We start from the raw sequence: 14,910 nt of genomic DNA on the forward strand, positions 1-14,910 counted from the left end.
TAAATAAATAAGGAAACATTTATCTCTCACAGTTCTGAAGGCAGAAATGTATAACAAGGTGTCATACATGGTTCTGGTCCTGATTTATAGAGGGCCTGTGTCCTGGTTTATAGATGGCGGCTGTCTTTTCGTATCCTCACATAGCAGGAAGAAGGATTATTTTTACTAACAAACGTACTATTACCATTTTGATATATCATAAAGACCTACCTTAAATGTTCATATTTCCATACACCTTCATCTTGGCCCTCGGGTGGTTCAAGAATTTTGTCAATATTGGAACAATCTGCTCTTATGTTCTGTTGAATATACTATAAACAAATAAGTTTTTATAGTTAATTAAAATATTATACTATATGATAATCTTATGTTAACTATACTTAATTTTTGAATATATAACCACTCTTGTGGTTCAACTTAGGGGTTATAAATGAAATAGGAAACCAATTAAAGAATCATAGTCAGTACAGCAGGTCCTCGAATAACATCATTTTGTTACAATATTGATGAGATGCCACAGGAATTTAATTCTTGTTTATATCAATTAGTCTATGGTAAAATTGGTTTCTTTATACGTTGTTTCACCACCATTCTAAGAACCTATTGAAGACACTAAGAAGTTACTATAATTCAGAAGAAAGGAGAGAACCCTTACTTATTCTCCAATTCAACTTCTTTGGGATAGGATTTACTACAAAATGCAGATACTGTTATTTACCAGGATGGGAACTGGGACTAAAACTACAATCTATAATTTTCATATGAACATGAAATTTAGACAATGTAAATAAAACTGTGGTACATATTATATGATTCCATTAATATGAAGTGTCTAGATTAGGTGATTCTACAGAGATAAAAATAGATTAGTAGTTGCTTAGGACTACAGGAAGGGGAGACAAAGGAAAATGGAGATAACTGCTAATGGGGACGATGTTTCTTCTGGAGAGATGAAGATGTTCTAAAATTAGATCATGGTTATAGTTGTACAACCCTGTGAATATACTAAAAACCAGTGAATTGTATATTTTGAATGGGTGATCTCTATGGTATGTTAATTATGTCCAATAAAATTGTTTAAAAAATGACTAGCAGTTCACTTCTCGGCTTTTTGGCTAAGATCAAGTAAAAGAATAGCAGAAAATCTAAGTTTAAAAAAAAGGCAAGGAGATTTACTTTCAATATAAATAAAATTAAATTAAGTTAAACTTTAAATTTCAGATATTTTTTAATGTTTCATTAAATCTATGATTTAAATACCCTAAAATTTGAACAGGCTAGATTAGATTATAGAAACTTAATAGCTACAGGGCATTCTTAAGGCAATCTATTTTGCCTATTTTCAGACAATCTTTCTTGAATATCACTCTCACGTCAAAAGGTTGCTCAAAAGCTTTTAATGACTTCTTAATTCCTATTTAAACCACTCTCCCTGAGAAAATACTCTGGTATTCTCTGGCATGAATTCAATTCAGGATGAATCCAAAAAATGAGCACTGCTGATGCTGACTGAGAGATACAAGAGAAACTAGATCTTGCTCAAGGACACTCCTAAAGCTCAAAGAGAGTGGATTTCTTTCCCTCTCCTTTTTCTCCATCCTTTCATAGCCTAGACCTGAGACAATTACAGAGTGACGGCAAAAGCAGCTAGCAGAGAAAAATTCAAGAAACAAAATTCTGAGGAAGAACCCTTCCTCTCCTTTTAGTGGTGAGATCAAACCCTGTCTCTTTTTTCTTTCTGCTTTTCCACAACTGCAGCACAATTCTAGTAAGAGATTTCTGGCTGGGGGACCAAAGAGGTGGGCCCCAGGGAACCAGAAAGTATCTGAGATAATATTAGAAAGAAGAAGCTCAGAAAAGTAATTCCATAAAGCTGTTTATTAACTCCTGGGCTCAACTCTGATCTGTGCATGAGTGCATATACAGATATGATCTTAATTAGCATATGATAGGCTTTGAGAACTGAGCTTATAGATATACACCAAACAGGAAAACCCAAAGAAATCCATGCCTAGACACATAATCAAACTGCCAAAAACTAAAGATAAAGAAGCTATGAAAAAAAATACACATGACCTACACAATAAGGATTCAAAAGACTACAGCCTTCTCATCAGAAACCACAGAAGACAAAAGGAAATGGCACAACATTTTAAAGTGCTGAAAGAAAAAAACTATCAACTCAGAATTCTATATCTAACAACAACCACAACCCTCCAGAAATAAAAATAAATTAAAAACATTTTCAGATGAAATAAAACTAAGGAGAATTCCTAGCCAACAAACTGCTCGAAGAGAATTGCTAAAGGAAGTTCTTCAGACAGAAGGAAAACATAATATCAGAAGAAAACTTGGAATATCAGGAGCAACAGAAATGATAAATATCTGGGTATAAATATAATAGACCATTATCCTCGAGTTCTTTATGTTTGGCAGATGAAAGCAACAAATATATAACACACAGAGTTTTCAAAGTATGTAAATGTAATATAGACAAACATAGCAAAAGGGGGGAGAGTAAGAGGATCTATAAGATGGTAGTTTCTACATTTCAATCAAAGCAGTAAAATACTGATTCTAAGTGGACTGTGAAAGGTATATATTAAGTAAGCTCTAGTGCAATCACCTATATACACACACACACACACACACACACACACACACACAAAGATATAATAAAGAATTAGAATAAATTAAAATAGATTACTAAAATGCTCAAACAATCCTTAAGAAGGCAGAAAAGGAAAAACAAAAAGACGCAGGAAACAAACAGAAAACAAGTAATAAAATGGTATATCTAAACCTAAATATATCAATCAGTAACCACATTAATATTAAATGGCCTAAGCGCACCAGTTAAAAGGCAAGATTGTCAGGAAGAACAAAGAAATATGACCCAACTATATACTGTCTACAAGAAACTTACTTCAAAGACAATGATATATGTAAATTAAAGGTAAAAGGATGGAAAAAGATATGCCATACAAACATGAATCAAAAGAAAGCTGCAAGAAATCAAGGGTGGTTCGACATTACAAAAAAAAAAAAATCAACGCACACCATTTTAATGTATTAATACACTACATTAAAATACATTAAGGGAAAAAAACACACAATCAACAATGCAGAGAAGGCATCTGACAAAATCCAACACCCTTTTATAATAAAAACCCTTAGAAAACTAGGTATAGTAGAAAACTTCCTCAATATGATGAAGGGTATTTATGAAAATCCCACAGGTAACATCATACTCGATGGTGAAACATTAAAAGGTTTCCCCCTAATGAGACAGGATGCCTGCTTTCACCACTGCCATTCGACACTGTACTGAAGTTCTAGCTGGAGCAATGAGACAAGAAAAAAAATTAAATGAAAGGTAATTTATATTCACAGATGACATGATCCTATATAGAATTCCCAAAGAATCCACAGGAAAGATAAAAAAGCTAATAAATGAATTTAGTAAAGTAGCAAGATACAAGATCAACGTACAAAAATAAGTTGTCTCTATACACCTTCAATGAACAATCCAAAAAGGAAATTAAGAAAGCAATTCCATCTATAAGCGTATCCAAAAGAATAACACACAGTTGACCCTTGAACAACACAAATGTGAACTGCACCAATCTATACGCAGATTTTTTCAATAAATACTGTAAATATATTTTCTTTTCCTTACAATTCATAACTTTTCTCTAGTTTGTTGTAAGAACACAGTATATAATACATATACAAAATTTGTGCTAATTTACTGTTTATGTTATCAGTAAGGCTTCCAGTCAACAGTAAATTTTGGGGGAGTCAAAGTTATATGAGAATTTTCAACAGTGCATGGGGTCAGCACCCTTAACCCTCACATTGTTCAAGAGCCAACTGTACCCAGGAATAAATTTAAATAAGGAGGTTAAATACTTGTAGACTGAAAACTACAAAATACTGCTTAAGTAATTAAAGAAGACCTAAATGAATTGAAAGACATCTCATTCATAGGTAGGAAGACTAAATATTAAGATGTCAATACTACCCAAAACTATCCACATATTCTATGCCATCTGTTTCAAAACTCCAAATTTTGTTGGTTTTTTTTTTTTTGCAAAAATGGAAAAGCCAATTCTCAAATGTGTATAGAATTGCAAGAGGCACAGAACAGGCAAAATCTTGAAAAGAAAACAAAGTTGGAGGATTCACACTTCCCAATTTCAAAACTTACTACAAAGCTACAGTAATCACGCAATGTAGTGCTGACATAAGGATACATATAGACCAGTGGAATGGGATATAGCACTGAGCAATAAACCTTCACATATAGTCAAATGATTTTGACAAGAATATCAAGAGCATTTAATGAGAAAATAGTCATTTTAACATTTTTAAGTATTCAGTTCAGTGGCATTAGTTACATTCACAATGTTGTATAACCAAAGAAAAGCCCTGGATCTCATAACTTTACTGGTGGATTTTTCCAAACATTTAAAGAACACCAATCCTTCTCAAATTCTCCCAAAAAACTGAAAAAGAGAGCATCCTTCCTAACTCATTCTATGACACCAGCATTACCTGATACTAAAGCCAGACAAAGACACTTTAAGAAAACTACAAATGAATTATCCCTTATGAACGCTGCTGCAAAAATCCTAGCAAACTGAATTCTGCAGCATATTAAAAGGATTGTACACCATAATCAAGTGGGATTTATTCCTAGAATGCAAGGACGGTTCAACATTCAAACTGATTAGTATATTATACTATGTTAGCAGAATGAAGGAAAAAACATAATTTCAACTGATGCAGAAAAAGCAATTGACAAAATGCAATCCCTGTTTATCATGAAAACACTCAACAAACTAGAACTAGAAGGAAACTACTTCAACACAATAAAGGCCATAAATGAAAAACCCACAGTAAACATCATACCAAATGAGAAAGACTGAAAGTTTTCCTCTACAATCAAGAACAAGATAAGGATTTCTGCTTTTGCTACTTCTATTCAAAGTAGTATTGGAAGTTCTAGAGAGGGTAATTGAGCAAAAATAAATGAATGAATGAATGAATGAATGAATGAATGAATGAATAATAAATAAATAAAAGGCATCCAGATTAAAAAGGAAGTAAAATTAACTGTTTGCAGATGGCATGATCTCATATGTAGTAAATCCTAAAGATTACACCAAAAAATTGTTAGAACTAATAAATTAAAGTAGCAGGACACAACCTCTAAACTTTGAAAGGAGGAAATATCTGCACATTTTTCCTTTTAATTTTTGCCAATTCCCAGGCATACAATTCTAGTTTTATATTTCTGTATCCTCCACAAGGCCTATTTCATTGTTAGCCAATATATATTTGCTAACAATGTATATATTAAGAATGTATTTGATTGAACAATATATTCTTAAAAGGCAATGAACAAAATCATTCATTCATGAATGATCTTCCATTTCCTGTGCTAAATATCTAAATATTACGCTGAATCTGTTTTAAAGGTCTTTTAATGCTTCTGTTAAGATTATTAAGTTTTTAATGCTCAAAGAATTCAATAGTATTTCTATTTTATCTCCTAAGATCTTCATATAACACAATAAATCCAAATAGCTGTCTACTTTTATTATCTGGCTAACAAGATAAAGTCAAACAGTCCCATTATTGCACATTTTCTCTTTAAAAATGTAGTTAACAAATGCCTAGTCCAATATAGAATATAATAGTACACCCAATTGCAGGCATCATGTTATTAACCCGTAAATGCAATTTTTAATATTTAGCTATGGAAAATTTTTTCCCAGATCCCAGATTTTATTCATTTTGGAAGAATGACCACTTTTTTTTTTTTTAACCCAACATTGTATACAATGTCATTCTCAATAACAATGTTTAAGAATCTCCTGAGGGGCTTTTCAACACAAATATGCTACAGAAGCCCACCTTCTCGATAATCATTGCCTTAGTGAGCTACTTAATAAAAGCAACGGCCTAAAGGGGGAAAAAAGTAAAGAACTGATGGTAACTAAATTTAAATTCAAACCTTAGATAAATGTTCTCAAGTGTTCAGTCACCAAATGTGTGAGTTATTTCTATTTAACTGTTATTCTAATTTAGTATTCAATTAATTTTGAACTAAATTCATTCTAAAATCAAATTTGGTACCCTAATTTGGTACAGATTAACATATTTTAAAATATTAAAATGTATTTAAGTTTGATTATAGTTTAATATGCCACCTTAAAACAAAATGAAGGTTAATAAAAGTTTTAAATGTGCATTCCATTAATTCCATGGATGCTGGTTTGTGCTAAAAGATACAGGAAATACGGGAATACTTAACTGCGCCAAGGGAGGTCAAATGCTTAGATTACTGGAGTTGTAAAAGAAACTTGTTATTACCTGCTGAACAGCTAGTGTACTGTCCATTTCATCAAAGGATTCATCGGGCCAATTGTAGAAATCCTATAAAAAAATTCAAGGTTAAAGCATATACAAAGTTATAATGAAGATGCAATATTTTTATGATTAAGTTCAATTCTTAATAAAATCCAAAATAACACTAAAGAAAAGCCTTCATACTGTAAACAATGTGATTATCAGTAAATAAGTTAAAGGAATTTTATTCAATGTTTTTAAATGAACAACAAGATTTTATTTAATTGAACTAAAAGTTACATTTTTCCACCACAATTCCTTAAATATGGCTCCTTATCATGTGTTACTTGAGAAGACAGTCTAAGGCTTTTTAATTTATGGTGATTAAATATCTCTCAAAAAGTTACACTTAAAAAAAAAATCTTCAGGCACCAAAAAACTGAATCAGTTTATACCTAAAGAGAATATCTAGTGTTAGGAGTAGTAATCATTGTAGCAGTACCAGTAGTTACTGCTCCATAAGTGTTATTTGAGACAGATACTATAAATTATTATTCTAATTCCAAATGGCGTTTTAAAATTTCAAAATCAAAATGTGAGCTCCATAAAAAATAGTCATCCAAATAGAATAGCTTTCTCTTAAGGGGGGTTATTTTTGTGGATCAACTTGCATTACTTCAGAATTCCTCTATAGATAGTCCAGTTCGTAGACATTCTCCTAAGCGATTAAGAACCTTTCCATTTCCCGATTTTTCAGCAACGTTTACCTATATATTCTTTGTAGATAGCACAATGCCTAATACATAGCAGGTGGTCATTAAATGTCTCTGGAGTAAAACTGGGGAGAAAAGTAGTTGTAAACCAATGATCTATAACCCTGTATCAGTCAACACGGATAAGTCTCCAAACACTTTGAGCAAAATTGGAGCGAATTGGAGACTACGTACAGTGTATGTCATCTCCGTATAAATTAAAAGTTTAACCCATTTCCCATTTGCCCCGCGAATACTCAGTGGCATTTGAGGCTGCAGCTTTACCCTGAGATAACTCACAGATAACAGTCCTAACCTTACTCCCAAAGTTTACCATGAAACACCTTGCTTTTATTATTATCTTTGCATGGCTCTAGTTTGTGGATAGTCTTTGGAAACAAATGACATAATTCTACTTATAGCATTGTTTTTAGTAGTGGTATTTCCATTTACAAAATTTGGTAATTTTTGTCTATGGCCATGCCACCCTGAACCCAATCCCGTCTGATCTCGGAAGCTAAGCAAGGTCAGGCCTGGTTAGTACTTGGATGGGAGACCATCTAGGAAGACCAGGTGTTGTAGGCGTAAAAAAGAAAAAAAAAATAAGGGATTGTGAGCTAACAAGGTCCTTGTAATATGTGAAGTCAACCAAGGGTTGCCTTGCCTAAAAAAAAAAAAAAAAATTGGTAATTCTCAATCACTGAAAATGTCAAATCCTAGAAAATGTAGCATCATTCTTGAACAGTTGTTAGCCAAAGATTCATTTGATGAATCCAATTTATGTATACATTTCTGTTATATTAAATGAATTAGAGACAAGTTGTTTAGAAATAACTCCAAGAACAGTTTTTAGATTTTATTTTCACAGAGAAAACCAATCAGATTTGCTTCAGCCTCAAATAGCATGCTTATGAAAATTAAATTAATGCTGGCAGCGAACTGCATTTTTTTCCTAAACAGGAAGGGAAATAGGTTAATAAAGTCCAAAGCATGCTTATGGATATAATGCATATATATATATATATATATAGTATATATATATATATATATACACTAGCCCGCACGGTGCAAAAGTATAAAGAAAATGAATTGTTATCATCATTACTGGTTAGAGAAGTGAGTAGAAGACAGAAGAATGTAAGACAGAGCTATTCAACTATATTAGTAATATTGTATTTCTGAGGGTAGGTGATGGGTGTACCTTTTTAAGTATTTTAAACAGTTCATTTCTTTTATGGTTTCCCTATCTGAATGAAAATAAATTTTATTTTAAAATGTCAAGAAATAAAAACATTATTAAAAATTTTATTAAAGAGTAATTTTTAAATTCTTCCTATGATTTATACTAAAAATTGTTTCTATCAATTCCTTGCAAATATTTTCCTTTAAAAAATTAGTTTGTAGAACATTTTGTTTTAAAAATATTAGAAAACACATACAGAAAAGATGTAAAAGAGTTAATTGGGAATTAAATGCTTTGCCTTATCATAACTGTTACATACTCTAAACAGTTAAGACAAACCAAAATTCTGACATAATGACTGTTCTCATCTAATTCAGTCAATATTTAATGAAAACCAACTATGTGTCAATATCCCAACCTAACCAATTTAAAAAAAGTAAGAAGATATCCCACCTACTCTATTATAGTTCTAAATAAGTCATGTTAGAATAGATCCATTTCACTGAAGAAAATTAGTGTGACAGACAGGGATAGGACAGAAGGCTGCTTAAGCAATCTTTTTTTAACCCTAAACTTTTTTGTTACATTTTATTTAACCTTGATCTATGACAATGTGAAAAAAAAGCAGAGCTTTCTTATATGTGACTTACTCATAACAACATAACAAACAGATGTGTTACAATATTCACTTAAAATATATTATTTTTTAACCTTTCAAACTTGAAAACTTGAGTAAATAAAAATGACGATTCTGAGAATGTGAGTACTAAAGTCCCCTTCTGAATATAAAAATATAACAGTTGATCACTTAAAAAGAAATAATGTTTCCACAGAATAAGAAGTAAAGGTATCTAAGAAAAGGGCATTTATAAAGTTTGGAAAAGGTAAAACCTAAAAGCCTAAATAATAAATTCCCAGTAGTATGATCACGAAACTGCCAGAGTAACTGACAGCTTAATGTGGCTCTATAATACTTTCAAAATGAATTCTCTAAAATTCACTACTAGAAGCAATTTGATAAAGAGAAAAGGTCACCAGTGAACTAAGAATCCAAAGCTATACAACCTTGAGCAAATGCAGTTGATTCTATGGGCTTCAGTTTTATCTGTAACATGGATCGGGGATCATGTCTGAATCTAAAAGATCCATTTTGAAAGGACTTTCCAAAATTCAGTGGAAGATATTAAAATCTATTTTCTGGCCAACAGTCATAGCGCCATAGTTGTTTGTTTTCTCACATATCACTTTTTCTTTTAAATTACATTTTAACACATCTCTTCTGATTTTAGAGCATCTACTCAACAACAAAATATTTTAGCTGGCAGATTAATCAGATCAAGTCTAAACGTCTGTTTGATTTTAAGAATGTGAGGCATACCTCTTTTGGAAATCCCAAAACCAATACCAAAACAAGCACCAAACTCACCTCAAATATTGTCCTACAAAAAGTTCATAAAATTATAATCAATTCATTCTCTAACTATGCTTCACACATAACAAGGAAATTCACAAGGAATGACATCTAACAAATCGTAGCCTGATGATGAAAACTTGCTCGACCAGAGCTGCAGCCAAAGGCAAATAGCAAGAGGTGAAGGATATAAATTATCGCCACCGGATCGGCTAGTCAAGCTGATGACAGAAGTGGGGCAGGTACCTTACAAGTCAGGTAAGAACTGGAAGCCAGGACGAGGTAGGCTATGTTTACACGTCCTCCCGCCCTGGCAGCCCCGACCCTCACGAAACCCCTGGGGTCTCCACCTGGAAGGCTGCGCCTCTGCGACGCTGGTCAGCTGCGGTTCAGGGTAGAGGCGAGAACAAGCAGTCACTGCTGACATGTTCCCGGCCCCCCACCTCTGCGGTCACTGCCCGTGGCCCCCATCCGCTGTTCATGCCCACCCTCAAGTTGGGGCTCTGCAGGCCTCACGGGCCGCCGCAGCTAGACTGAGGGGCTGCGGCTCCGGAAGAGCAGGCCGGGCACCAGTGCTCCCGCCTGCCTGTCGTCCCTGACCAACCTGTGGTCAAGGGCCGCCAGCTTCCAGGTGTGGCATGGCTCAGCACCTAGAGTCCCCCCCGCAGGAAAGGTGCAAAGATGGTACCTGCGCCTTGGTGCCTGGCCTGTTCCGCCTCAGCACTGCCGTCCCCTCCGCCATGACCATAGTGCCAGAGTCTGGGCGGCTGGAGTCGGTACCCGGATGTAAAGGATGGCTGCCTGCACTGGGGGCGGGGCAAAGCGGCGCTCTCGGTCGGGGAGCGGTGGAGAAGCAGCGGCTGATGGAACAGCCGTAGCCCGCGCGGGGCAGGGCGGGAGGACTGGGAGGAGTCCCGGAAAGAGCCAGCTGGCGGAGGGAGGGAGGAAAAAAGGAACAGCCGGCAACTGACTGGCGGCTAAACAGAGGAAGACAGAGCCTTGATAATCCGGGGGCCGATGGTGGCTTCGGTTGAGTCCGCAAGCCGACGCAGGGCTTCTGTTGTAGTGTGCCAGATCTATGTAACGCGTTGGTGTATCGCCTTGGGCTTACGTTAGGTACATTTAAAGGACCGAGCTTGCACAGTGGCGACCAGTTTCGTTAACCCTGTACACGTACCTAGAAAAGCATAATTCTGTCCCGAAATCGGCCAAGGCATGCAAAATGAAAAACGGGCCGGCAGTTTGGGAAAATTCCAAAGAACCTGCCTGATATCGACCCAGTCTCTAATCAGACGGGGGCAAATGATATTTCCACCATCCTCTGACCTCAAAGCCAAGGAAGGACAGTTTCAATGACAAGTTTGAGTAGATAAAGACCCAGATACCGATTATTTGAGATAGAGTGGATATCCGTTGTTGTGCGTTAGGCGGCCAAAATTAGCTCCTATTTTTTGCACGTCGGAAAGCAGAAGGATAAAATGAATGCTCCTTGGTAAATGGTGGAAGTTGTACTTACAGAATTCCAAATTTCCTTTGCTGCAAGTTTTAAGTGTTCCCTTTAGTCATGAAATCATGACAGTTTGGGCAAGCTTTTTTTGTTTCCTGTTTAGAAACCTTAAATCTTTGATATGGGTTGAGAGAGGCCTTAGGACACAAGATGGGAAGACACTTCAAAAGGTAAAGAGTGCATGCAGTAGGGTAATTTCCAAGAGAAGAAAACATGAGATATCCCATTGTAAAAGTGGAAATTCTCCAGTTTCAGGGAAGTGGTATCTCCAGGTGCCAGCCCCCAGGGAGAGCAGTAACTCAGTTACAGGGAGGTGATATCTCCAGGCGCCAGCCCCAAGAGAAGCGCAACATTCCAAGGTGCAGATGATAAAACTGTCTACTAGGCCCTGTTTGATCTGAGAGTTCCCGGGATACATTTATCTTTGTACAAAACGTTAACGGCTAACTTCTGCTTCTTGTAATCTGTTTATTCAAGGATATAGTTGGAGGCTTTATAAGCCGCCTCCTGTGGAAGCTCGGGGCTGATCTCCTCTAACCCTGCGTGGTAGAGAGTCAGTTGCCGGCTGGCTAATAAAGGCTCATAATTAATCTCAATTGGCTGGCTAATAAAGGCTCATAATTAATCTCAATTGGCTCCGTGGGTCTTAGAATCATTCGCGCCATAACACCATCAAATACACCTAAAGGTGCATTGAGAATGCTAAGAAGAGAGCTATGTCACAGCCTCCAAAGATGGAAGTGAGGATTGGAGGAGAGGTTGGTTAAAATTAAGTGAGTGCAAATCTGAATAATTGTCAGATACTTGGAACTTTGCTCAAAGGAATTTGACAATAGGAAGTTGGTTTGCCTTTAAGTAAGAGTCCTTTCTGAAAGATGTATAGACTGGTAACTTTTCAAGAGCAAGGCCTTAATTCTTAATTCCATTACATCTCCTAAATATCAAAAGATTTATTCATTCAACAAATATTTATTAAGCCCCACGTTGTATTTGGCACTGAGGTACAAGAATGAAAAAGCCCAGTCTTTAAATTGCTTTGTGACTAGCAATGGAGAGGTGTGCAAATCATCGATTTTCTTACAGTATGAAGTGAGAATCTAAGATAATCGGCATTCAAACGTTGCCTCAAAAAGAGATATATGGGGTGGGTCTGTGGAGAGCAAAGGCTGAAGTAGGTCCCTCAGTCTGTGGACAACCCCACCCCACTCCAAGGATTAAGTTAAAATTTCCAGTATTGTGTGGTAGTGTTCCTGAGCTGTAAATATCAGTTACTATAGTTGAAGGGGCTTGTCTTAATGTTCTCTTAAATCCAGATTTGTTATACCGTTTCAGCCTATCTGAAAGGAACAAGAGAAAAAGGAAATGAGGTTTTAAATTCAGAAACATAATACGCATTTATCTCTGAAAATCCAATAAAGTTGCATTGTGATGTTGACTCTGGCCTTGTTCACAGGAAGACCTTGTTATTTAGGGTCGAAATGTTTCTAGCACATAACCTTCACATTTTAATTCCTCTGTCAGTCTGCAAATTATGACCTTCAGACAAAAATAATTTTATAACCAGGGTTAATTGGGAGAGGGAGAAAAAAAAAAGGAGCATGATCAGTAATAACACTTACATGTAATAATGGGTTACTGGAATATTTTCGTTAAAGGAGTCATCTTCTCAAAGGCAATATAGACAAATGGAAGTAACTCTGGGCTGGGATTCAGAAAATCTAGATTCTCTTGCTTACTGACTATAAGACTTGCAGCAAGCTATCCATGAAAAGTTTATTTGTAATGAAAATAGTGCACAGCAGTTCTTTTCCTTTACATCTTAGAGTATGAAAGCAAATATAAAAGTAAATATTCCTGGAGTTCTCTTAAAGTTTTAGAAGAAAATATTTTATAAATCCAAAGTATAAATAATTTGAAAAATATCTACCCAATATGAAATTCTCTTTGGGGAATTTCTAAATCCAAGTAAAATAATGAATGCCCATTATGTGTAAGGCATTGATCAAGTGCAGAAAATGTGAATAAGAAGTATAAGCTCCTTTACTCAAAGAGCGTAACAATGAATGGCAAAGGAGAATATGTAGGTTACTATACCATAAAACAAAATGTCTTTTAAGTGTTGAAATAGCCCCTGTTGGATGACTACTTACTATCCTTCTCCTTACACATGTTCTTTGCAAACAAACTTTGATCTTACTCAGTATCCATCTCTCCCTAAATGACCAAGGAAAGGTAAACCCATCTCTAGCTGAGGGATAAATCTCTGTTGATCTAAACCAATGTTTAGTTAAAGGATAAGCATGTGACTCCATTTTAGCCTAAAGAGATACGAAAGGATATCTGGTATCCTTTCTGGTAGAGCACTTTAGGGAAAGGTTTTTCTTGCTCTTGAGGAGATAACAAAAGAGATGGTCCCTTTTTTCTGCCACTAAACACTGCACTAAACTACCACTACAGTCTAGGACTGCATCAACCATCTTAGCTTGAAGGAAGCCAGCTTATGAGGAAAGCCGACACACTGTGCATGATGCATGAAGTAGTTGAAGTGTGCCTTAAAGTATGCATAGCATTTACACGTGGAGATGCAGGCCAAGCAATGTTGAAGCAGCAGGAAAGCATGGGGATATATGCTCATAGTTGAACAAATTAGTGCCTATATGTGGTTTTATACATTTTCAACATTATTTGAAAAGTATTTTCTTTGTGAAAGTTGTTATAGACAAAATTTCTTTGATTTATGGAGTTCAAACATAGACAACTTTGATTACACATGAGTGAGATACTAAACTCCCATGGCACTTCATTTTTCTCTCTAGAATTCTAGAATATTTGACCAAATTGGTAATTGTGGTAGCCAGCTGCAAAGATGGCCCCCAGTGATTATCTCCTGATATTTATGCCTTTGTGTGTTTCTCACTCACATTGAATAGTAACCAATAGGATACTGTGAAAATGATTTGTGACTTCTGATATTAGGTCATAAAAGACATTGTGGCTTCTGCCTTGCTCTCTTAGCACACCTGCCCTGGATGAGAAAGCTGCCATGTGTGAGGACACTCAAGCAGCCTCATGAGGGTTCCACATAGTGAGAAACTAAGGCTCTTACTGAAAGCAAGCATCAACTTGCCAGCATATGAGTGAACCAACTTGGAAGGACAGTCTCCAGCCCCAGTCAACACTTCAGATGACGGCAGCCTTATGAGACACTATGACCACTCAATTAAGCTGCTCCAAAATTTCCAACCTACTGATACTGTGAGATGTTTATTATTTTAGGTCACCAAATTTGGGAGTGATTCGCTATGCAGCAATAGATAACTAATACAGTAGTTCCTGGACTTTCAGGAAGGGAAGATGTGATCAGAAGAGACAACTTACAATAGACTATTATCATTTCCTCTTTTCAATAGGGCCCCAAATGTCTCACAAAGTTAGCAGCATTTTCTATCTTCTTGATGACACTAATCTCTACTAAAATTATGCTATTAATTGTTTACTTCTATCTGCTTTCATCTTATTCATCCCTGTATCTCCACTGCCTAGAACAGTGCTTGACACATGTTAAAAAAAAAAAAAAAATAGATGAATGACTTAAAAGTGCTATAACAAAACTGGCCATTTTGAACTGACACTTAAGCCAGATAAATACCCATTCGTGTTTTTCCCAGTTCAAGTCTCCAGGCCAAATGAGACTGAAAAA

General features: G+C 35.7%; 1 protein-coding gene and 1 pseudogene across 2 annotated transcripts in view; one reads left to right on the forward strand and one right to left on the reverse strand.

Moving 5' to 3' along the window:
* LOC105298152 (MOB-like protein phocein) overlaps window positions 1-14,910 on the reverse strand; it is a 33,401-nt gene that overhangs the window by 10,296 nt on the left and 8,195 nt on the right. Inside the window, exons 1-3 of one of the 2 annotated variants that reach the window (XM_011369223.2) lie at window positions 10,392-10,549; window positions 6,382-6,444; window positions 211-311 (exon numbers count right to left, since the gene is read on the reverse strand). In XM_011369223.2, the coding sequence (XP_011367525.1) occupies window positions 211-311; window positions 6,382-6,444; window positions 10,392-10,451 (224 nt within the window). In that variant the 5' untranslated portion in view covers window positions 10,452-10,549. Of the gene's footprint in view, window positions 1-210; window positions 312-6,381; window positions 6,445-10,391; window positions 10,550-14,910 lie in introns of those variants that run through there. The other variant, XM_011369224.2, reaches the window with a different exon arrangement.
* On the forward strand, window positions 7,580-7,694 carry LOC111745153 (annotated as a pseudogene).

This window comes from Pteropus vampyrus, unplaced genomic scaffold (assembly GCF_000151845.1).
Source record: "Pteropus vampyrus isolate Shadow unplaced genomic scaffold, Pvam_2.0 Scaffold146, whole genome shotgun sequence".
Taxonomy (NCBI): domain Eukaryota; kingdom Metazoa; phylum Chordata; class Mammalia; order Chiroptera; family Pteropodidae; genus Pteropus; species Pteropus vampyrus.